The 27,017-nt window shown below is 37.5% G+C and overlaps 2 protein-coding genes and 1 long non-coding RNA gene across 3 annotated transcripts in view; 1 reads left to right on the forward strand and 2 right to left on the reverse strand.

Annotated features, from left to right (window-relative positions):
* Positions 1–27,017, reverse strand: part of LOC139136426 (cytochrome P450 20A1-like) — a 91,922-nt gene that overhangs the window by 36,007 nt on the left and 28,898 nt on the right. The gene's annotated exons all lie outside the window — the stretch shown is intronic.
* LOC139138747 (uncharacterized) lies at positions 17,480–20,327 on the reverse strand. The gene is made up of 3 exons (XR_011553671.1): positions 19,960–20,327; positions 18,796–18,894; positions 17,480–18,187 (listed from the first exon to the last, which is right to left on the reverse strand). It is a non-coding gene; the product is annotated as an uncharacterized lncRNA (long non-coding RNA).
* On the forward strand, positions 23,903–24,751 carry LOC139144524 (uncharacterized protein KIAA1958-like). Its single transcript, XM_070715225.1, has one exon. The coding sequence runs from the start codon at positions 23,903–23,905 to the stop codon at positions 24,749–24,751; it is 849 nt and encodes a 282-aa protein (XP_070571326.1).

The following is a 27,017-nucleotide window of genomic DNA, read 5'->3' on the forward strand; positions in this document are numbered from 1 at the left end:
GTGAGTGTCTGAATGTTATTCTGAATTGTATTCCAAAGCACATTCTGAAGTAACTCTTCTGAAAATTTCACATTCTTTGCCACTGCACCATCTCCCTAATACATACTGATGACCCACGGTGTCCACTCAAGTCTCACTTTGATTATTTACCCCTAGCGATTTTTTTTTTATTTGGATAACTCCCTGGTTTTTTTAAGCCAAGCGATTTTTTCGCTGGATCCCCACAAAGATTTAAAATAATTTTGAAACAGTCGACGCGACGTAGATTTTCAATTTACATTTTATTTTTTGTTTTATTGTCATTTGGAATTTATTCTGATTTCCATTTTGGTTTTGACTTTGGAAACTAAAATCGTTTTCCTTTTGATGTTCGTTTTCAATTTCGTTTCGACTTCCAAATGAAAATCATCGTCGTTTGGATTTACTTTGATTTTGACTTTTGTTTGCGTTTGAATCTATATTTGGAACCGAATTTGTTTCACGTTTTAACCTTGTTAGTGATCATCCCATGTAATGGCTATTACGTCGCTGGCTTGACCTCAAAACCGATGAGTTTACTTTATGTGTTTTTCGAAGGTTTAATGATAACACGTGTTTTGACTGGAGGAAACGGAGAAGACGCAGAAATTGAAGTAAAAACAATATTGCAAATTGTTACCAAAAAAATGGATTCGCAAATGTTAATTGGTTTCCTTTAAAATATTTTACGAGAAACTGTCTCAGCAAATGTTATGAATACTGATAGTTTTATTATAATGCTCCATGGAAAAGCTGTGACAATTCAAAAAACGAAACTTTATCCAGACCACAGAATGACGACCGTTTTCAGCGTATTAAAAATTGTGTCTCTCAAAAGCAAAACTTTAGCAGGATCACTAGTTACAGATTCTTACTAGCACATCTTACTAGCAATACCTTAAGAAAAAAAAGATGCAGACTGCAAGATCACAATAGGAGTGTGCATCCTGTTCACCTACCCTGTCATGTACTAACAGACACACATACCTTAAGTCTTAATTAATTACTTTGCAGAAATTATCTAGGTTATAATGAGAATCTCTATGCTTGCTAATGGCTATAGAAGAGATACACGGTCTGCTGGAATGAAAGAAAGAGAGTGCATCCATTCATTTGCGCTGTCTTGTGCACATACGTCAATACTGGCAGATTATACATACCTTAACTCCTAATTCATTTCTTTGCATAAACTCTTCTTTATTGTAATTAGCATCTGTATTAGCTGTATCACAACTACAGAACAAAATGCATGGTCTGCTATAATGAAAGAAAGAACGTGCATCCTTTTCACCTACCCTGTCTTGTACATACATATACACCCATACTAACAGACTACACACACCTCTTCTCTTTATTATTTCTTTGCATAAATTATCTTTATTGCAATTAGCACCTCTATGCTAGCTCATGGTTATGGAACAGAATTCATGATCTGTTGTAACAAAATAGTGTGCATCCATTCACCTATCCCGTCTTGTACATATACATCAACACTTACAGACTACACACACCTTAACTCTTAATTAATTTCTTTGCATAAATTATCTTTATTGTAATTAGCACCTCAATGCAAGGTCATGGTTATGGTACAGAATGCATGATCTACCGGAACGAAAGAAAGAGTGTGAATCCATTTCATCTTCATTGTCTTGTGCATGTACATCAATACTTACAGACTACACATACCTTAACTCTTCATTAATTTCTTTGCATACATTATCTTTATTGTAATTAGCATCTGTATGCTTGGTCATCACAGCAGAACAAAATGCATGGTCTGCTTCAACAAAAGAGTGTTCATCCAGTTCATTTGCACTGTTTTCTACACACACATCAATACTAACAGATTACACATACCTCAGCTCGTAATTAATTCCGATATGCGCTCTGGAACTTGGAAAACAGAGAGTGATCACTGAGGTAACTGCTCAAATGCGATGCTCGAGAACTTAGATAAGAATGGTAGATTTGATATCGGTCGATAACTCTTCAGGATGTTTGGGTTGAGGTCAGGTTTTTTAGCAGTGGTCGGATGACGGCAGATTTAAAGTGACTGGGCACACTTCCAGATGACAGCGATTCATTGAAGAGATGAGCCAGGAATGGCGATAGAGTACTGGCAAATTTCTTGATATAGTTCGCTGGCAGTACATCAAGATCACATGATTTCGGCGCTGCTCGTTGAATTAGGTATTAACTTGGTCTGCAGACACATCACTGAAAGCTGGAAATGTATAGGATGGTAAAACGCAGTCACTGTCAACACTGACACTGGGTAAACCTTCGCGAAGTTTAGAGACTTTTGTGCTCAAGTAGTTCATGAATTCAGATGGATCGCCTTCGCATCAGTCAACTCAGCGATGATCTTGAACAGCCTCTTATTATCTGCCTCTTCAATGCGAGTCCTATGGTAGTCAGCCTTCAAATCATCACAGCGGCGAAAGTATTCATTCCGTCTTGTCAGGAAAATCTGACGATCAATCTCAAGGTTTGTGGCGCGATATTTTGTCTCCAGTCGTCGCACAGTTTTCCGTAGCAATAGTAGCTCTTCACAATACCATGGAGCTCTTACTTTGTCAGTCACCACTTTATGCTTGATGGGGGCGAGAGTGTCTAATATGTCCGTGACTGAGTCGATGTAGAATTTTGATAGAAGCTCAATGTTAATATCACGTGGATATGTGTAAAACGTAGCAGCGATTTCGTCTCGCAAGACATCGGTGCTCTGCATGTTACGGAAGTTTCGCCGCGAGATCCTCACCTTACTGTTTGCAGGACACTGGACGGTCAACCGAACCGTACAAGACTGTGATCAGAGTTCATTGAATTAGTGATATTGACGGAGTGGAGAATCTGGTCTGTTGAACGTGTAATAACTAGGTCTAGGATGTGTCCCTTGTTATGTGTAGGCGAGAGAATGTGTTGACGCAATCCATAGAGTGCAGTAGGGTGGTAAACTTCACTATATCGGGCAAGTTGCCGTCATTAAGATGAAAGTTGAAGCCACCAGCAATGACAAGATAGCCTGGTGACGTTACAGCAGATTCCAGTAGTGTGGAGAACTCGGTGAGAAAATCATTTGTAGTCGATCTGCTTTTTCTTTGATTTCGGCGGGCGGTAGATGGTGATAATACGCACTGTCTGACTTGATGATTGAAGTTTGATGTCCAGAGATTCAAAAGAATTGAATGAACCAGATTGTTTTTCTGTAACACGCAAATTGGAGCGAGCGATCAAAGCGACACCGCCGCCTCTCGACTTGAGCGAGACTGGTGGTGAACATTGTAGCCACTGACCGCTGAATGAAAATCGGCGATTACAGGGTCGGTTTGACTCTTGAGCCATGTTTCCGTGATGACTAAGATATCGAGATTATCTTCGATCAGAGTTGATGCAATGACGCCAATTTTTCCAGTCATTGAACGTGCATTCCAAAGGGCAGCATTCAGTTGCAATTTTTGAAAACATGTGGAGAACTTTGGAATTTTCAATAGCACCGGTTTTCTCTCTCTTTGCAGCCGGTTGAATGGTACGATTTGTAACGAGAGTTACAATGGCTTTAGGCTCACCGTATACAATATCTTGAACACATATCTGCTGCAGCACACTTGTTCGAACACTTTTCTGTAGTAGCCTGGAAGTCCGATCTGTAGTGACGATGGTCGAAATACGGTTATACTGGTTTAGGATGTTTCCGTCCAGCTTTGCGTCCACGGGGTTTGGAAGTTTTGTTCAGTGAAGAACAAAGGCTGTGACGTAATAGGAGAGTACGCGCTGCCATATGTTGAACTGGTCACAAAGTGCGTCAGAAACTCCGTAGAAAAGAAGCAGAAACTTACAGTCTCTGGAGCGACAGATGACGTCTTCTTCCGAACCGTTTGATGCTAGGACACTTTAAAACCAAGATCAGACAACCCAGCTTGAAAACACGTCGTAAGAACGAAAATTAGTACTAAAAACTGAGAGAGAACTAAAAAGGCAGCCGAACAACAGCGCCACCTACAATCTCAATGTGTAGTCTGATATTAAAGATCTATAGACATAGGACAGGCTAAGTAGAAAGGATGCACACTCTCTCGTTCATACCAGCAAACACTGCATTCTCTTGTATAGCCATACGCTAGCACATATTTGCTAATAAAAATGCAGATGGTTTATGCAAAGAAGTCAATTAAGAAATGTAAGTGTAAGTCGTGCTAGCTGAAATGGATGCACACACTTGCTTTCATTCCTGAAGACAATGCATTCCCTTGTATAGCCAAAGGCTAGCATAGAGATGCTAGTGATAATAGAGCAAATTGATGAAAAGAAATACTTGAGATATGAGACAAGTATAGTTTGTTAATATGGATATATTTGTGTAAGACAGGCGAGGTGAAATGGATGCAGACCTCTTTTTTTCTTTCCAACAGACAATGCATTCTGTTAGATAGCCATTGGATGGCATATAGGTGCTAATTAGAATAGAGATAATTTATGAAAAGGCATTAATTAAGAGTTAAAGTATGTGTGCAGTCTGTTAGTATGGATGTATACGCACATGACAGTGCACAGTGCTAAAGTGCACTTATTAGTGTCTTTGAATTTGCACAATTTATGCAAAGACATTAATTAGTAAATGACATGTTTCTGTTGATACATGTAAAATGAACTTGTACGTTAGATTGGTGTACACTTGAATTAAAAATATAAAAGGAAAAGGGCTTGCAAGTTTTGACTGCAGGCCTCCACACCAAAATTTTGACCGCTAGGTTTTGGCTGCTAGCTTCAGCCGAGTGCAGCGAATCAAGTGTAATGTCTATGGGCTATCGACAAGACATATTCTTTTTTCAGAACCGATTTATTTCTATGAAACATGCGACTGAGTTGGACGATACTTTCTTAATCGATGTACAATAATTGCGACACAATATAGTTATTCTCATTGATACTCAAAACTCCTTTCGTTGGATTTTGGAAGCCACGCGACTGCGACTCTCGTTTGTTGGACAATGCTCTCATCGGTGAAAGTGATATTGTTTCTCACGTTTGTTTATGAACTTTTGAATGACGCCTGTAGTGACTTTTAGCAAGCGAAGTTACGCCCGTTTTCTACAGAAACGCATACCCTGGATGAATTGCTACTGCGTCACTATGTTTTTAACGTTACAATATAGGCGTTCAAAGAACTACTGCAACGCAAACTGTACTGTTTGTATGACATCCTTAGGGCCCTGGAGATTTGTTTGATAAGTCAAAAGCAACGGATGGTAACAGCTGAACATTTGGCACTTTTGAATCTATATCTTTTATTTTTATAATACTTAGACATATCAAGTGCAGAACTGAGCATGTTTGATTTAAGAAAGGTTTTGTTAACGAGATTGTAAATCGACACTATCATTCTGTACCAGTACATTTAAATTTTATGGAATAAGGGAATTATTATTCATTATATTATACTTTTTCATTACAGCAAATGCCAAAAATAATTAGAGGAGGAAAACACGAATGAAAAATATTAACAGCTGCAGCGTTTTGTGCTGAAATATTGGTAATTATGCTTTGATGTACTACAAATGTTGTATATGGGAGTCTCTTTCAAACAAAACTTTACTATTCCCCATGTTTGAAAGTCAAAACAATGGTTGGTACGAAAATGAGAATCTAAATAAAAAGCCACTCTAAGTAGGAACCAAAAGACATGTATGTGCAATTCATACGTAATAGTCTCGTAGCTACCTGGTATTGTTATACTTAATTTTCAGTATAAAATTAAAAAAACCCATAGATTTATCAAATATTGTGGATTATCTTTTGTATCAGTTACAGACTGTTGATGACTACAGTAACAGTAAGGGATAATTACAAAAGAATAAATTTACATTTTTTGCCTCTATGTCAGCTATGGTTCCTTAAAACAGGTTAAAATACCGAGTATTCATGTTGTGTAGAGCTTTCATTGTTAGTTTTGACAAAGAAATTTTCAAATCTGACAGCAATTGTCATTGACAGTACAATGTGCATATTCCATGTGCGTACAGACTCCATAACGACTGGACTCATACACATGTAAACTCCCAAGCTTTCAACAATAAAATGCCAGATACGCGGGCTCATTAATATAATTTATGTCACCACATTGGGACATGTAAATAAGTTGAAATGTTCCAAGTGGCTACAAAATCAACAGCCATGGGTTATTTTCAAGCCAATGAATATTAATAATTATAGTTTCTCTTTAAACCTTACAAAACACATGATACAATATGATATGAATATAAGAATTGTATTCATCATCACCAAAATTACTCATACATTTCTAAATCCTTCTAAATTAATTGTCGTTATCTGAAAATATTTTGATAAAATCTGCTTTTAAAATCTGATTTTCTTTTTTGGCATTAGTTTTTATAAATTGGAATGGGTAAGAAGAGTTTCTACTAATATTTGTAAACCTTTGGCCACAATATGGAAAGAATTTACACGTGAGTTACTGGAATTTGATTGCAAATCACGAGATACGAAGATATACAACTCATTTGCATTTAATGGTCAGGGTGTTACACCTCAAAACCTGAAACAATGGACCATTATAACAATTCTCTATGTGCACGGTAACTCATCCTAGCAAAACATGGAATATTTTGCGACAAAATATGAATGTTATTAATTTGCCATGCGAACAAAATACCGGGATGTAGGGTCAGTCATGAAAATTGACCATATCAAAAAAAACATGAATGACTATTGCTGGAAATCAACAAACGTGCACGGATGTATATATCCACACCATCTTGACTACTATTTGCCAATGGATTAACTCTCTGCTGTTAGATGTGGAGATACTGATCTACAGGGTGCTTACCCATCCAGGTGGAGGCACTTCTTCATCTGTGCCAGAAATACTACCATCGGCATGGTCAGCATTGTCTGAGGCAGTTTCAACTCCATATGTACTAGTGTCAATATCAACTTGGTCTAAGCAGCTCTGGGTACAACTGTTTTAATTGTCTGCATTTTTCATGCAGTAACACTTCGAAGCCACAACTGATTTGGGCTATGATTGTGTTCTGTGCTTAGTTTATGTTCATTCGATCCTAGTCAGAATATTGCCAAGGAGTAGTTTATTATGGGCAGAAGAAACGCAGTGTAGGCAAAATAAAGCTATTGGAATGTGTGGATTAAGAATACCTTGGATTCCATATCTGTAAAGACATCATGGTAGTACTAGTAGGCAACATCTAAGAGTGTCTTCATGTAACCGCTCAATTCTCTGGTTGTAAATGGATGACCCGACTATATGTGAGCAGCCATTCTGACCTCTGCAAGTCAACATAAATGCAGCAACTTTTGTATTTTTCCTTCCATAATCAAATCTAACCCTAGATGGAACACCGTATTCTGCTACTGCTTTTAAAATTCTACCAACGACTGTGTGTTCCATCTTGTTCACTGCACAAATGAGGTAAACAATTACCCTGGAGTATCCATCAATACCTCCATGTATATAAAGCTTCCATCGTTGTAACGTTTCTAAACCATCTGAAAAAGATAACTGCACAGCGATTCCTTTGGTATAATAATGCAGAATAGTCTCAATTTCTCAATATTAAATACGAGAAGGGGTTCGCCCTCTCAGGCTCTCCCCTTTGGTGTGTTTTAAAAACGTTTTACTTAGAAAAAACACCGCGGCCCAAAGGCATCCCGTCTTTTACGATAATAGCGTCCCATCTTTTACCTACACATAGGTCGACTGCGCGTATAGAGAGTCAAATTCACCTCCTACCTCATGTTGAAAATTTCGCCGCATTTCCTTGCTGCACAACTAAATATGAATGAAAGAGGTACAGATTCGATTTCCCTTGTATACTGCCCTTACAAGTATAATATGTTTGAAAGAAGTTCACGGAGGAATTCCGAAGATACCTGACCGATAACAGTCGGATACAAAATTAGGTGAAAAACACAGCCAACAGCCAAACGATTGTTAACTCGTTATTTGATAACAAAAGAGGGGAACTCAAAATGAAAACGATAGTGCATTAGTTTACTTTCATGAGATGTGTAATATAAAATATTGTAAAAATTACAAAAAAATGATAAGTTCAACCAACGGTTTTTTTAGATGTATTTTTCATTTTACGATTTGTCGAATCAGCTCGATTTCCAATAGAAAACAATGAAGTTTAATGTACCGAACATACCGCACAATGTTTGCTCGTTCAAATTCCTCAATTCTGAACCAATGATAGCGAAAAGTGGCACGGTAATTGTGTGATTGATATACAAAAGTCTTGCGATTTAGATTTTTGAATTAAACCCTTGGCCTCAATAAAATGGCTATCTTATGGCGTTTACATAATATGCAAAATCAGAGTCTTATATTGGCGAATTTTAATCAGCGTCTCTTAAATTGTACAGGTCAATACTGATGTAATGTATGTCAAATTTGGGTCAATATCAACGATAAAAATTCCAGTAAACTACAAAAATAACACAGAATGGAGGCGAACGGGCGCCGAGTCTCCACTGTAATCATGTAGTGAACGCTATCGATCGATATTCTTTTATCCGAAGTTGATACATTGTTGTCTAGCTCACTCGTGTCTGTTCGTCTGATCCATGTGTCGTATCAGCATGAGTGTCATTTGTACTACCGTCAGAAACTCGACTTCGTCTGGTGTCAGACGCACCACAAATGATGATCATGCTTATATGACACAGGAACAGGCGATATTGGGTAATAACCTCTAATGGTCATCATCTGCACCTGGTATTGCACTTACAGGGCATGGTCGGACTGTTCTATGATGCATAGAACATGATGATGGGATCGAAACCAAAACATGAAGCCCTTTCCTTAAACTGGTAATGTCAATGAATGAAATGGCCGACAAACTAGCATTCATTGTCGACAGGATACTTTTCATCGCTTGCATAAAGCTGAACATCGAAAATTAATTCGATAAACTACTGGCAGACGTTTCGCTCAAAGCAACAAAGAGAGCCCAGCTTAGTGTTTCCATCAGAAAGATTCAGGAGAATTTTTGTGTCGGCCTATATGACTCTGAACACATTTGGGTAGGAGTTCTTAAACAAGACATAAAGAGGGTTGATATCAGCACGACTACCCTCAGCGAATCATCCTGCTGGACATCAAACTAGCGCTACAATTACTGAACCAGAATGTTGCAAGGGATATAGTTTTTCCATATAACGCCTGCATGGAGATACCTTCTGCGGACCAACAGAATATATCTCTCGCAGTCATCGAAGATGTCAAGAACATGGAGCAAGCAAAAAAATCTAACCATGGGCAGGTCTTTAACGTTGTTTATCAAAACGATATTGAGAGTATTGTGATGTATTTTATTTTTCACACTCACGACCTGACTTTAATTAGTCCAGAACATTCTATGTCTCTTCAGGTCATTCTCCTCCATGACTTTGAATTCAATTAGTCATGTTACAATTTTGTGGAAATTGATGTTTACTACCAGTGAAGATATTTTAGGACAACAATATGCATTTCAATTGAAATTCTAGAATGTTCATATGTCCTGGATACCGGGATGGTACAAATTGTCAGACAGACTTTGACATCACTTCATCAGTTTTAATTCCACGAGCTTTCAAGACCTTTACTCTCACACTGGATTTATTCTGTGGACGTTGCACAGACCAATTTCAAACCTGCAAGCCAAAACATTTCTCATTGATCGGACTGTTTGACTCAACTTTCTAGCTTTGTGGCGTCCCAGCTTAGATAAGTAGCCTCTAAACCTCTACAGTGTGTCCTTTATTCCTTAACTTATTGAGTTTTTAATAGATTTGTTTTGAAGAAAATCACTGACTTCAGCGGTTTTTTCTGACGTAACATAAATTGAAAGCTCGTCAGGGAGATGAGTTTTTAAAATCATAAACTAAATGCAAAAGTTTCACAAAATTTGAACCTGCCAGAGTGAAGTGAAATACTGTTTTGAAATAATGGAAATATGGAGTTGCATCAAGAAGATATTCAGATGCATTCAACTTTCATATATATTGATCCTCTTTTTCAAGCCATTCTATGCATGTTGTGCCATCATAGTACAGTGCATATGTCTACAATCACCTGCCATCTCAGGTCGCCCATAGGGATTAAAGTACAGTATCTCTTTGTCAAAACTCCGGGCGTTGTGTAGCTATATGTTTTTAGATGCATGTTCCCATGTAATATCAACTTCAGAACCAAATATTCGTTGTTCTATAAAATCTGAAATAATGCCAAGTCTTAAAAACGATCTTTTGATGTTCTTTGATAAAACCAAGGATATCCTAGTATATCATCATCCAACCGTTGTCTAGAGATTCACTATAAGAATGTATGTTAGTTATTATTACTCTGCACCACTCCTGTTCAATAACCAGATATGAACTGAATGGCCTCGCGTGCACATTTTGTAAAGTACTTCTTGGGGTATTGGCTTTTATGAAGAAGGAAAATGTGTCAATAGATGACAAAATTTGTTCCCGAATTTCTCAAAATTAGAATAGTTGGACGATAAATGTTTCAAAGTTATAAATGAATATAGAATGTAAAGTACAGCCGTGTGAGGGCGCTCCATATGCTCGGCTTAAAAAACAGAGCGCCCTCACACGACTGTACCTTACAGTCTACATGTATATATTGAACAGTGACACTGATTTTCATTGGCAATGAACAGTCAGAGGTTCTGTTCATAACTATTGAATGTTTGAAGTCGTGTGGTTGTATTGGTAAGAATGAGAGAAATACATTTTTAGTGAGGTCAAAGGTGAGGGGGTAACGCCAAAATTTGGCTGGTTTGGTTTTATACTGGTCTCCGGTGAATAAACAAACAGCAATGCCATAATATGTCATCATTAGAATTATGTGACAGAATCAGACATGATCTATGATGTTGAAATTCGAAATGTAGTACTATCAGTCACATGGTCTGCAAGGAGTGTGTACCGAATTTTGATTAATCATTATTTATGTGACTAATTGAATATTGATTTACACAGAATATTTGTGACACAATCACTTTTATTAGCATTTTGACACATTATGGACTTGCACTATAATCTATGAAAAATGTGATGAGAACTTGGTGCAGGTGCCTGCACCATTAATTCATTCAATTTTATAAAATGAAATACACACTGTACGTTACACTGAACAACAAATCCTGTAATTTTCAAAAGTATATGGATGGAGTTTATTGTTTACAATGCAATCCAGATTGGTTTGTGATCACTGTAGTATGATTCAACTATACCAATTGTGTGCAGTGAATGTTGGTATAAATATGATCAAGACAAGATCCATAGTCTGTTGTTGGTTGTTGAATTAATTGTCTATACTGGAGCTGGTTTGTCATAAGCTCTGTCAATTGTCTCGCTGAAGATGTTTGCTGTAGCAAGTCAACATTGAAATCACCAAGGAGCACAGTTGGTACAGTGTAGTCGATTTCATCTATAATTTTGAGAAGAGCACATTGTAAATTATTTATTGATGTTGAAGGGGAATTATAAACAGCAACAACTTGAACTAATCCAAATGTTGTTTTGTATATCGCAGTGACAAAATCACAGTTATAATAATGCAGTGATTGCGGAAGAGATTCCAGTGTGTTAGGCTTGCTATACAAAATCATGCCATGATATGGTCTTCTTGTTTGTTGATTACTTTTATCATCATATCTGTAAATTTCAAAACCTGGAATTCTGTAATCATCATTCTGATCACACACTTTGTAATCTTGATTCACTGCAAATAAGTACATCAACTGATGTCAAACTGAAATCATTGACAACATCTTGAAAATGGCAATGAAGAGATCTTACATTTTGATAAGCAACAATAAATTTGCTTTGTATATCATAGGGAAAAGTCAAACAAAGTTGTAACATGGAATGTGATCTCATGCGTTGTATTTCTTCTGTGACATCACTGCTGACTGATATTTGATTTTCCTGTAATGTGGTTATGTGAAGACCAGCAAGTTTAGTGACTCTGCTCAGAGCAACATAGTGTATATGACACTGGTTTCTGTTTGAGGCAGTGCTAAAATCAACAACCACATCATTTAGAGTATCACCTTGGCAACGGTGGACAGTCTTTGCACTGGCTGGTCTAATAGGAAATTGTTTTCTCACAACTTCAGCATTTTTGTGTCTTCCTACTCTGAATTGCCGTGATATCTGTGCAATGGGTGTCCATGTTTTGGTAATTCTCCTCTCGTATAAATGTCTTTTTTCTTGTCGCACTGCTTTGCCAACTGTACTATCATCAAATAAAATCCATAGAACTGTGACATGATTCAAGTCTGGTCCATCAATCAACTTTATTATCCCTGGGGTGCCATTTATTAATCCATCATCAACAGACAGATTCATGCAGAGTTCAACTCGTTGATTAATTCCAACAGATAATTGAGATATTAATCCCATTGTCTTTTGAGGACCTAACATAGCAACTATGGATAATGTTTTTTGTTTCACTGTTTCAGAGACATCTCCAATTACAGTATCAGTTGCAGATATAATTGTTTTAGTTTCTGTAAGTCTATCATACACTAACACATTGTGGTTATCAACAAGTCTGTTCTCACAATATAGATGGACTACTGAATCATCATAAAGTGGGTTTTCATTATTCCTTTGTAGTATCCGAGTTTTAAGAACATTTATGTCATATGATGTCTGTTTTTCCTTCACGAATACGATTCAGTAATTCAGCAAAATCCAAGTCATCTTTTTGGCGCATGATATCTGTTAATTCGAACATTTTGAAAAGTTCTTTCCAGATATTTAAGGCAAGTGGTCCGTAATCATGCCTAAGATCATTAAATATCCAGCCATCAAAGACAGGCTTTAATTGATATGTCACCAAATGCAACTATACTGACACCACCAAAGAGTTGATTGTTTCCCATGATTTGTTGAAGTCTAAGGTTGATATAATTGAACATGCCATTACCAACCATGGAGATTTCATCAATGAAAATGACTTTTAGATTTCTATACTTTGCTTGCAAAGTATTCAGTCTTTCTGATGTTAAAGGTCTGTAATGAAAGCCTTGACTTGCAGGAATTTGCAGAGCTGAGTGAATTGTGTTTCCCTTGATATTGTAAGCAGCCTTTCCCGTTGGTGCCATGAGCAATAAAAATATATTGTCGGGATTTTGACCAGGGAGACTTGAAAGATGATTCAGAAGTACCTGATACAGTGATTTCAGAACCAGAGATTTACCAACTCCTGCTCCCCTGTTACAAACACATACAAAGGATCTTTCTTTGTTTTAATCCAATGAATTATATGATAAAATATTTGTTTTTGCTTCTTGTTGAGAGTCTGTAGAAGGGGGTACAGTTCACTGTTAGCCATCCGTGGTTGATGAAGTTCTTCCATATTTGGATTATTCACAGCAATTCCAATGTCTTGTCCTATGTCATATTGTGAATGACTGCTATTATGTGGGGCAAATATGTTCATAGTGTCACTTGGTCCTTGTGCACAGTCTTGTCTTTCTTGATGTTGTGTATTTGGAGCAACATTATCAAACATATCCATAGCTGTGTTCTGCACTGCTTCTATTGCTTGATCTAATGCTTCAGCATTCTTATTGTACTCTTTTTCCTTGGCATCAACCTCCTGTTTGATTTGCAAGTAGCGGTCATAATATGTGTCACAACCAGCAAGTAGTTGATTTTCATGTCGCCAATGATAGAACAACATTATCAACTCTCTGTAATAATTTTCTCTGTCTTTCTCTTTATGAAACCGAACATATCTGATCACTTTACTTTTAGTGCGTTTCTTGTACAAAAGACCACCTACACGATAACTTGTTTGACTGTCATCATCTTCAGAATGGTACAATTCATCATTGTCTTTATCCTGATCTTGTTGATCATCTTTTACCCACTGAAAAGTATACCAAGCAGCCAAATCTGCCAAGCACAGTTTCTCAATGGCTTTTGGACGCCGTGCATATTTCTTCAAGATATTATCACTTTCTATATCAGTGGCATTTTCTTTCATATTTTGTATTTCATCCAATGGTTTCAGTAGGATAACTCTATCATCGGGTGGTGATGTATTAACAAATATGAAACTACGTGAAGCTCTTCTGAGTTTCATTTGCATAGTGAGATACACAGCCTCTTGAGCACTAACTTCAACATGATTAAGGAATTTGTTTCCAATGTGTCTGACACTTTCCCTGATGTCTTGATTTCCTTCTCTCACTTCATCTACAGCTCTAGCTAGCAAGTTACTCATTCCACGCTGAGCTTTGCTTATGTAAGATGCTATGTACATAGCACAGGCATAAGGATCTATTATAAACTGGATGTCCATATTTGCTCTCCAAGCTTTCAGTAGAACCCATTAATTGTAATTCTTATTTCATTTGGTGATCTCTTGAGGAATATTTTATCACTTGTTAGAGATGATTGTACTGCATTAATGTAGGTTGTTTCATCCAGTTGCAATTTATCTAAGAATTCAGAAAAAGACAGATTTTCTCCAAATTGAAGATCAGCAAGTACACTTTTGATACGTGCATAATGTTCTTAAGTGTCTGCTCTGTGCTGTCATCAATATCCATAGGTAATGGTTGCAATATCATTGTTCTTGGCATAGGCGGCACTGGAAAGCCAAATCTACAAACACACTGCCCTTTGATTTTACATGTCTTTGCATGTCTATGCATCTGATAATTTATCAACTCAGCAAAGGACTCGTCATCCGTATCATTGTCACATGTAATGTACTGATCGATAAACTTGGTTACTTCATCATCACTATTCTCATTATACTGAGGGCTATCTTTGATCCATAGAAGCATATGTATATGGGGTGATCCCCGTTGTTGAAACTCCACTCTGTAAAAGAAGTCCTGTATTTCACCAACTGGATGAAGTGAGCTCATGAGAAAATCATGCATAAATCGCTGAAAGGTACGGTCAAAGTGTCGAGCACAAGTAACAGGGTCTGACTTGATCAACTCAGATTTTGTACTCCATGACATATTTCTTATTTCATTTTCTGTATATTCTTTATCATGAACTGTCTTTCCTAGAATTTTCATTAGGTGTATCCATTTAGTCTCTGCTGATGAGAAAGACATGAAAAATGTGGGAATACCAAGCTGCCGTATCATAGCAAATATGTCTCTCTTCGCACTTTCCCAATACGGTGGCGAACCTCTTAATGTTTTCAATACTCTGAATCCCTCATCAAGTCGCACAATCTTGTCCACATTTTGGGGAGATTGTATTTCACCTGCTGTTACTTTACGTCCCTTCAGATTACATTTACGCAAGCACAATGTTGCCTTGTCTTTGATTTGCTGAATTTGTAACTTTTTCACTTTAAAGAAAATGTTAGGAACAGATTTGGCAACTCTTCTATCTTTGTGTCGCATTTCCCATTTGCAGAGTGTGCTGTATGATACTGGTATCAATCGTTCACTTGGTCTTGGCTGACCACAATATATGGTTGGAAAGGAAAGTTCTTCAGAATACTTGTCTTGAAATATACCTAATGGTCTGTTGCCTTCACCGGGTGCGTAACAAAATGCACCTTCTGAATCAGTATGGTCATCATGCAAGTGAGACAACATTGTATCTAATGTACCACCAAGATGATCCTCTATATTTTTTTGTTCTGTCCAATCATCATCATCATCATCATCATCATGATTATTCTCATGTTCACCATCATGCTTACAGTTTTCGCTTTCAGACGTTTGAGAAGACCTATTGCAGCCACTGTCATCACAAAATTCTCTCAATTCAACATTTGTTCCATTCTTTTCACAAACATCCCAACAGGTAGAAACTGTTACTTTCTCTGCCTTATAAAGAGGACTGTTTTCTATTAACCACTTTGCCGCCTGGAAAACTTTCTGAGGTCTAACATTTTGCACCTGATAGGCATGACTATAGCTTATTTTTCTTTTAAATTTGACAGGTATTGTTTGTGATTCATTCAAAGTCCTTGGTAAAGTAGAAAGAGTACTAGATACATCAGATATAACATTGACAATGTTACCTCTTAGACTGACTTGTCTGCCCCGTGGCAATTCTCTTATTTGCATGAATGGAATACGTAAAGCAACAAGTCTTTCTTCTAGTGGATGTAATTGTAACTCAGGGGGGATTACTGGAAATGACATTTTATTTGTAATGGCACAAGGAGGTAGTTTTGAGTCTTTTAAATACGAGTAACAAGTTTTACATAGTGGCAACATTTCATCATCTGTAGCATTTATGTGGGTCAATGCAAATACAGACAATTTACTTTTGATATTATTGTAGTTTACAACACTTTCTCTGTACCACAGCTGTTCACAGCACACACATACAAAAGTTGGACCATCTCGAACTGATTCATGGAAATTTTCAATAAGCTGTTCTGTAGATTTAGGAGCAGAGGAATTTCGCTTATTTTTTTTAGCAATGACATCTTTATGTCTTTCATTTTGTCTGTAAACTTCATCACTTCTTCTTAATTTCATTGAATTAGCATTTCTCTGCTGTTCACGTTGTCTCCAAATATCATTACTTCTCTTGGTTCTCTTTCTTGTAAAATCAGTAATTTTTTCATTTTCTCTGAACCCACTTTGTTTTCTCTTTTGTCTTTTTGCAATCCTGTCCCTCTCTTTTTCGCATTCTCTGTAATTTGTACAGCTTCTTGTTATCGCAGACATATCATCTGTTTCATCCAATGCATCACCAGCATTAAGTGCCCCAGTAAGATGTGTTTCTATACTTTGCAAAAAGTCATAATGGCCGCTATCAATTTCTCCTCGTACACGAATTGGGTGATATAACAGATGTACAGTTACAGAAGAATTACCTACAGTTTTTAATGGTTCACTCTGTATATCTAGATGTACAACAATGTTGACATTGTATGCAAATGCAGCTGCAGTCAATTCAATGTCACCTCCATAAGTTGCAAAACCTGGCTCAGATTTAGACATGAACTGCTTGTATTGATCTGGATTATTTATGTGCCATCTTTCATATTCTCCTTTAATTGGTTCCTCATATTCATCCCAATGATCAATTATGTAATTTATAGTTTGCAATCTGATAGCGTTATGATGGTCTTGTGTTCCATAGATGCCTTGACTTATAGCACGGAATAAACAGTTCCCATCTCCTTCAACAATAACCTTCTTGTAAGATTTTGGTTGAATAGACAACTGTTGTCTTTTATGTTGCATGTGTAACTTGCTTTTTTCATTTCTAGTCTTTGTGCTTGATCTTTTTACTCTCATTGTATTTGTTTTGTATTTTCTTATATGAAAGATGCGACAATAACAGATGTTACAAGGTGCTTCAATCTGTACTTATAAAAATGACAAATAATGTAAACTATGATCAGTGTAAGGCTGTTGTGTATTACTCTAGATTTTCCCAAAATTCAAGTGAAGAGCAAATGCTTCGAACAGTGTAGATGGTATTTTTAATGGTCTGAATACTTAGATTGTACACTTTGATTATAAGTATGTCTATATTATTTGTTTATAGTATCAACCCTTGCACTACTGTAGACAGTCTAACTCTTGTTAGACTGTTACACAGGAAAAGTAGAGGATAGGGTTGATGGAGTCTGTGGGTAAAAATGTCACTATTCACAAGAAAATCGTATGATGATAATGCACCAAAGAAGTGTTGAATCTTCTAATTTAGACTATCGATATTACAATGTAATAAATAACTGACCTGTTGTGGTGGCTGATAGCATAAAAATGCAAGTGGTTCGATTTACCCCTAAGTAAAATATAAGTGTATGTGATTGCCAAATTGTTTGTATGATGAAGGAAAAGAAGTGAAATGTCAAAATTATTTGCTAATTTCAGTGAGAATCAATGTTTGCAGTTATTGCTAATCAATCTGTGATTTTTTCTCGGCCTCTGTGGGCAGTCTGTGCCGCTTACTGGCAAGTGATTGTTTGCGCCTCTTATTGGCAAGTGATTATTTGTACCTTTATAGGTAAATGGTTATTTGTACCTTTATAGGCAAGTGATTCTTTTTGCCGCTTACGGGCGGGTTATTATTATGCCACTTTTGGGCAGATGGGCCACAGTGTGGCAGCTTGTGGTGGTCACGCTGGCTTTGTCGACTTTTGCAGCCAGTAGCCTTGTCACTTCTAGCACACAAACTGTAAAGAGAAAGAAGGCAGACATGTTAACAATGTATAATGCCTATGTATTAAGATATAGACATGCAAAAAACTACCTTTGTAACTTTGCATAGTTGCACTCATTTGCATATTATAGTAAATGCAACTATATTTGAACAAAATTCCATCTACAATCTCTATACCAAATGAAAGTTTTATGATCAATCAAGGAGTTTTGATGTTTACGTGAATCTGGTTACTTAGAAGAATAGCTTTGTAAATTTGTTCCCTAGGATTATATATACCAACTTTAAGAACAATTAGAGATTTTCTATCCACAGCAAAATTTGTCCAAAAAGACAAATATGCAAATTTTCCAGAAGTTCATCAAATTTTACTCAAGGATCCTATATACCAAATTTCACAGTAATCAGACAAGTGGTTTCAACAGAAAATTATTTTTGACCAATAACAGCAAAACTTCCTCCAAAACCAAACATGTACAAATTTGCTCCTATTTGACTTAATTCCATTTAGGTAAAAATATGAAGATGTCATATTGTACACATACACATGCAGTATTAGAAATACTTAGTGCACGTTCAAGGAACAAGAAATTCACACGTGATCAAAACTGAAACACTTACCTGAACTTACTGCCGACGCCAATTTATACTGGGGAGCAACTCTGTATCAATTTCACTTGCACAGTCTTTAGATGGTTGTAAGGTTGCTGTGAACTGTGCCTATGACAAAGATAAAATACTGATGGCGTAAATAAAACATACATACAGACATACATACATACAGATGACGGACGCCGTGTCATACTATAAGCACACATTGTATACCAAATGTATGCCAAAAAAAAAAAAATAAAAGCAAAATCAGCTTATGAACATTGGAAAATTTACAGAATTAAAACTTTTACAAATCATTTACATTACATTGTTTTTATTCCCGAAATTAATCCAATCTATCTAAATTTGACATTATCCCGGCCCACTGTATTACGCAATAAAAAAGAAAAGAAACCATTTGAAAAATTATGATCCAACAATATCTGTCGATGCAAGTGCAAATGGCTGAGCAGGCTCTTGACTGGCAGAGGTCGCGTTTGCGTATAAATTCTGCATATTTCACATAAATTGCCATGTAGAACGAGTTGACCTACTTCACAGTATCTCAATGCGCCCAAAAACGATACAATCATCTGTGCCGCGCCGTGTAGCAGCAAAATGAGTTCGTGACCTTTGAAGTACGCGTTTCAAAAAATAAATACCCATGGGAACCTGCCCACCACGCCACGCAACTCATGTACAGCTGACTATGGTGCACTTGTCAGGCGATGGTCGATGATTCTGGTTATTGCCTATATTGTCAAGTTCAATGCCTAATTTACGGAAACACGAACTCTGTCTCGTGTATTCGAAGCTCTGCGTACAGGTTGTGCACACGGCCTCTACCACGTGGTGTCCTGTGGACAGTGTGGTACAAGCCGTCGGCCTACCACCGTACCGCCGGGAAACGCAGACCTATTGTACGCAGGAGCTAGCCTACTGCTGCTGATTTAACATCAATGCCACATGGAAATCTCATGAAAAATTTGTCATTGTTGGTTCTGTAGCTAATACAATCTTGAAAAGCAACTTAAAAGACACAGACTGTCAATACGTCGCCATAATATTATGCTGATCTCAGTGGAACCATGCCGGAATATAAATTCGCTGACACACACACAAGATTGAAAAGTGTCACTCTACATCTCATTCTCAGAGAAAAATGCATTGATCAAATATTATGACGCTTACCTTCGATAATCTAGCTTTTGGTTCGCTATGTCCAGAGTAACCCACACGATTCTTAAAGTCAAACGTCGACACGACGACATCAACAGTCAAAACTCAAGATAAGCGATCAGCGCGGCCGAGTGACTGGATTCAGCTTAGCGCCCTCAAACATACTTATTTAGCCTCCCATAGACTTATACAGGCCACAAATTTTCTTTTACTCATAACTTGATAAATTCGCAAAGCACAACCACCAAAAACTAATCAGTTCTTGCAAATTTGAAGAACAAATTGTGTGCGAAATGTGATCGGAATCTGCCAAGCCGTTTTTGAGATATCGTGCTAACAGACAGACACACAGAAACGCCTAAACCATAACCTCGCTGCGCGCATGCGAGGTAAAAAGGCCAAAAGTCTCGCATTGTTTTTTTTTTCAGAAACTTCAAAATATGCTTTTCATAAAAAATACAACAGACAGTCATTTTGCACACATGGTTGAAAATATTTCAACATCAAAAGACATCTATCGTCAGCAAGTCCGCCGGTCATATTAAAAAGTCAATGTTCCTTTTACCAGCGGAAGGTGTGTAATTATCTGCAAAGAAAGATCGATAGGGCCAGCTCTTCACTGTAAAGCATCTTCACAGGCACTATTGTAGCTGTGTTAACTTCAGGGTTGTTACCTTTTACACTAAGTGATCCGCTATCTATCTGCATAGTGTCAAGTCATGTTTTTCAATAGCAAAACAGTTGCCGATCTAAATACATCTTAGTATCTTCGTTTAATCTCCGGTCATGCCTTTCTTTTCCTGGGTCAGTTCTTCACATTTCTCTATACGTTCCAACCAAAAATTCTCCTAGAAATCCGTTGCGTTGAGCACTGCTTCAAAACTGCCAAGCCAACTGCTGCTTCCATTTCTAAAATTAGGGTCTTTTAGACTATTTCGATTATTGTGCTTCACCTGCTGCGCGCGATAACTGTCAAGACTAACAGATGGTTTTCCTGAGTTAAGTACCTCTATTTTCTTTGTTTTCTAAAGACATGGAATGGTCAATCACGCCAATGTAGTGCGTTCACAATTATCTTAGTGTCTCCCATACATCATGGAAAAAACAAGCACAGGAACAAATGTTTCATATCATAATTTGCACTGGCTCCAGTCCCTAGCCGAACCACTGGTGGTGCTTTTGCTAGGCCGTACGGGTAGGAGGGCAAAATTTACATAGTAACATAGTAAATACCTTTCCCTATTCAGTGTACAAAACTGCGACAACCTGACCTAAGTTGATAAACTTGCTATGTATGTAGATTTACTATGGTGAAACAGTAGGGAAAGATATATATGTTCTTTTGTGACGCTATTAGTATATATGCACATTTTGCATAAGCGATGTTTACCTTATAGGACATGAGCAGTGATGACGAAAGTGCTATATAAATAGATGATAGAAACACATAATAGCAGTGAGCGATATTTTGCAACTAACAATAGGCAAAATTCTTGATATACAACAATATACACACATATATTGATTCTGTATATGCGTCAAATACGTTAAAGCCCCCACTCAATTATCAGATTTATCTAATACAAATATTATTTCCTTGATAAAATATTCAATGGAAACAAAAGAATGACAAACTGTTAATGGCCTGTTGACACATTCGCTAATGCGAGAACCAGGGATTGAGAAGGGCGCCTTTAAGTACACACGTACGTATAGTAATAAAATGCAAAACTACCATGTGCGCTTGGTGTAAAAAGATCTGCAGAACGTATAACTCATGATCTGCATAGATATACGCTTCACATATCAACGTATTGGAATATTCCATGCAAAAAGATAACGATACGTATGCAATCAGTATTGTGACTCATATACGCCATTATACGTAAATATATACTGAACGTATATCAAGCATTTTGTTCAGTGCAATCGGTTTTATGTATATTTGATGAAATTCAAGATTGATTTTGCATAACAAAGTTGAAAGGCTTACGGAAAGTGACATGCATAGACATGGAAGTATCATTTCAGCTAATTTCTACTGTTTATGCTTGATGATATTTTTAACTAAAGCAGTCATTCTTACCACTTACAAAGCCAAGATTGTAATCTCTTGACAACAAAATATTTATTCTCTAGTCGTTCTACATGACGATAATCTATGTTTATGTTATCAATTTGGGTACTACGAAATTTCCCTTGCATTGATCCTCGTTGTGTCCTCAGAGTTATACAACAAGGCGGTCAGGGTTTCTCCTGTAATCGAAATTTTGTATGACATGAAATATCGGAAATATCAATTATAATCATTACACACTAAAACAATACATCCTCTTCGTGCAGGGTGGTCAAACATTAAAGTCTCACTGTTTTACAACATGCAGCGACTCCATTCCGAGCGAAAGCCAAACAGAGCAGATAACACGTGCATGAAAGAGGATTAAAAAATTAATAAATCGTAAGGTAAGGCATTATTATCGATATTTTGCACCACTATTTATCCAATAATTCCCTCCGTTTAAAATGGACAGTTCTTTATCGTTTGCCAAAAAAACTCCTTGCATTGTTACGCTCGCTATGGGCCGAAATGCTGGTTAATCGGATACATTATCAGTAATAATCAGGGGTATTACGTCAAAAATTCACTGGTATTGACAAAGTTATAATATAATGTATATTATACATGTCCTAATATTGCTTTACCTTTTAACAGATTTTATGGTCTTCAATCCGTGAATATTTGATTGAAAGCATGGAAGATCTGGAACTGATTCTCGACGAAGAATAGAAAAGGTAAGGTTTTGTGAATCATACGCAACTGAGAAAAAATTATCTCAGCCTAGGCAAGGCACGTCAACCTGCAAAAAATCGCAAGTAACGATATAACTTTAAGGACGTCAGTATTACTTGTTCTGGTGTCGATGCAACAAGAGTAATATATATATATATATATATATATATATATATATATATATATATATATATATATATATATATATATATATTATATATATATATGCTCAATGAAGGGATGAAGAGGAACATTACAATAAATATGAGAACACATAACGTATGTATGGTACCTTCCTCGAGTTTCAAGAATACACGCGATCGTCAAATATGTAGATTTTATTGTATGTAATTTGCTTCAGGTGCTTACATATAATTATTATACATCTACCATCGAGAACAATAGGATTTAGCGTTCGCTAAAAAAGCCGTATGAAACGCCGCGCCGTTCCGTAACACTTAGTTTCAAGGCACACCCAGCAGCACAAGCCCTTAAACTACCTTGATCAGTCCCACTTGCGCGCGCTCACAAGAACGGTTTCAAGGTACCCCACACTACATGTAAACAATAATGTCTGCCCCCATGAAAATGAAAACAAAACGTCGCGTCGATAGATCAACACACACGATAACATACGCAGATAGACCAATTCTTGAAAAAATATATATAGATTTATTTCATTTAACAATGAAACAGAATTTTTTTCAAAAGTATAACTTCACGGCAATGTTTATTCCTGTGACGTAACTGCGCGAGCTCGAGCTCCGTCAATCGGTCGATCAGATTTGCAGCATGGCACACACACAAAGTTCATGTAAACGTTTCCCTACCACAAATCTTGTTTTCGAGCTTAATTTGTTATATTTCTGTCAGTAATTCAAAAGCATGGATGGTGATAATTACTCTGACGATGGCGAGTACGACTGGGATTCACTGCAGTGGCTGAGTTACAAACGGGACACATTTTACTACAACGACAATGCGAGCGATGTACCCCAAACACTTCATCAACTTGAAGTACGGGAACCAGTTGCCGGTACAACCGCTATAACAGTAAATACCAACCACAGCCTGAACCAGCAATCAGAAACAGCAACCCTGTCATTGCCTTAACATCAAGTTCAACAAACATTTAGTCCATCTGATTCCATCGCAGATAACGATATGCAGGAAATATTCCGCTTGGCCAAAGATATCGCTAGTAGTGACAGAGCACACAAAGAAAACCAAGTTGACGAAGATATCCGTAAATTTGTTGACGGACAGAAAAACACAAAAGAAAAGACAAAATACGAAGTAAATATCTTCCGACGTTTTGTGCAGCAGAAGTACGAGGTCAGAGAAATCAACACTATTCCATCATCTCAGTTAGACTCGTACCTTCAACGTTATTTTTATTCGACGAGGAAGTCTAAAGGAGACCTCCACGAACCCGATACCCTGTCATCCCATCACAGAAGTATTGAGCGATTTCCGAGTGAAAATAACTACGAATATTCCATGACACAAAGTAGAGAGTTTGCGAAGTCAAGAGAAGTCCTGAGTGCAAAAAGAAAAAGTCTTAAGAAAGAAGGGAAAGGAAACAGACCGAATAAAGCTGAAGCACTCACGGCTACGGAAGAAGAGCTGCTGTGGGAGAGCGGTCAACTTGGCGGTCACAACGCAAAGTCTCTCCTAAACACAATATGGTACTATAACACCGAATTTTTCGGCCTACGAGGAAGGGACGAACACTACAAAATGAAATGGGTTGATGTGGAACTGAAAAAAAATACAGAAGGCAGAGAATATCTGGAGTATACGGAACGTGACACTAAAACAAGATCCGGGCAAGTTAACAACCAACGGCCGTTTAAACCTGTAATGTTCGCGACAGATGACCCCTCTCAATGTCCAGTAAACATGTACAAAAATATTTCGACAACACCGACCGGAACGAACTCTAACACAGGACTCGAACTATTACATTGCAATCGATTACAGCAAACAGCTAGAAGACCCTGTGTGGTTTAAACGCGGTAAAATCGGCGTAAATACTCTGGGCAGTTTGATGAGCAAAATGACCGCCGCGCAGCCGGTATTATCGGTCAGAAAACCAATCACTCCGGTAGAAAAACGGCCATCCAGTCACTGCTAAATGCAGGTATTCCACCGACTGAGACAGCCCAACTCACAGGTCACGTTAATTGTCGAGCCTAAACCATTATGCAACCCCAAACGAAAAGAAACGAGAAGCTATGTCCGACATACTAACATCGGCAGCGGCCAAACGTCCATTGCATGAAATAGCCCAAAACATCAACGACTCAACTTCTCAAATGCAAGCAGCTACTTACTCACCGGCCAAACGTACCTTCAACAAGTTCAAGTTCCATCCGAAGCAGCCAAACAACATCATGTGCTTCTGTCGACTCAGCTTTGGGAGCGATGTTCAGCGGCTCAACTCTGAGTGGCTGTAATTTTTTGTTTGCCATCACAATCAACACGGCATCTTCACCAAGGTCACCTAAGCGACGGCGAACGCGTCCATATGTAATTTATGACGACGACGACGACGACGACAGCGAGTGATTTCGATTTTCGTAATGATGATAGACTTTACAAATAGTTCAGTTTTGTCAGAGTAAAAAATTAATTGAGCCATGATTTCATTCACTATACTTCTCTGTCACGATTGTTTTGAGTATGTGTGTCACAGATAGAGTGCTTGCATGGCCATGGACGCGGGTAAAAGAGAACCTGATACCGGTAACCTTTGACACTGAGGTCGACTCTCCCACTTCATCCAGGGTACTGACAGGGAGGGTGTATTGAATTACTTCTATCACGGCAATATTTTTGTTTTATTCATATCATTGCAATTTTTAAAATAGCATCAATTCTATAAGAACATTACAGCTGGGTGCTCTAGATCAGAAGGAAAGCTCTGTACAAGTGGTAATACATACCGACACCCTCAGCCCCTATGAAAAGTGGCAAAAAATTGGATGATTGCAAACATTTCTCTCGCGCTCTGTTTCAAGTTCGACAGCTGCTGCACTGGTACGTCCGTTGGTGCTTGACTGCGCTGCAATCCAAGTTAAACTTGTACGAAAACGATAAAAGTTGGCCAAAGTAACACCAAAGTCACGAATTTAAGATCGCCCTCCGCTTCGCGTCGGGCGATACGCTGCGCCAATGTCCTCGTGCATCCTTTGCCGTATTTTCGTAATAACCTCATAGTATCAGGTTGGGTGAACCATTTGGTGTGATGGGTAGATTTGAAATTTGACAAGTAACATTAGTTTTGTTGTCGGCATATTGAGACCAACTCGGAACGCTTGTTTAAAAGGTCGGACATATCTATATTATTTATGAATAGCTTCTCTGTAAGACAGAGGTTGCATTTCTCAGACACATTTGAGTTCCTACTTCCTTTCGATAGGATTGACCATAATATATAAAATGAGTTTTTCCTTAGATTTCAAGTGACATACTTTGATAATACTGTGCTGTTGGAGTATGTCGTGCTTCGGAAAGATTGGACATTATTCGTGTAGCACAGAATTATCTGAAGCAAATTTCATACATACATACATACATACATACATACATACATACATACATACATACATACATACATACATACATACATACATACATACATACATACATACATACATACATACATACATACATACATACTACATACATACACATACATACATACATACATACATACATGCTACCTACCTACCTACCTACCTACATACATACACACATACATACATACATACATACATACATACATACATACATACATACATACATACATACATACATACATACATACATACATACATACTACGTTCATACATATACACGTGCGTACGTTCATGCAATGAGATGCAAATCAAATAAAAATGAGACTGGGTCACCTTATGAGATAAACTCTGTAAGGAGTTTACATATTCCAAATGTGCGCTTAACATGAACGTAGTACGTTGCTACTTGTCTTGAGCATGACATATACCAGACTGTTTGATTAGCTTTATTTGTAGATCAGACTGTAGAACCGCTGCCCATGCCCGATTTACCTATCAGCATATCAATTAGGACGTGATCCACAGTATGCAAATACCTCAGTCGGTTTCAAAGTTTCCACCGGCCAAGCCTTGCCTGGTATCTGCAAAGTCCTTCAACAGTAGCAAATATCAGAAGTCGTTCGAATTTCGCATCCGTACAGCACATAATAGGAAAATAATAGACTCTTTAACGTTCTTGGTTGGTTTACATTTGG

This window comes from Ptychodera flava, chromosome 1, assembly GCF_041260155.1.
Source record: "Ptychodera flava strain L36383 chromosome 1, AS_Pfla_20210202, whole genome shotgun sequence".
NCBI classification, from domain to species: Eukaryota; Metazoa; Hemichordata; class Enteropneusta; family Ptychoderidae; genus Ptychodera; species Ptychodera flava.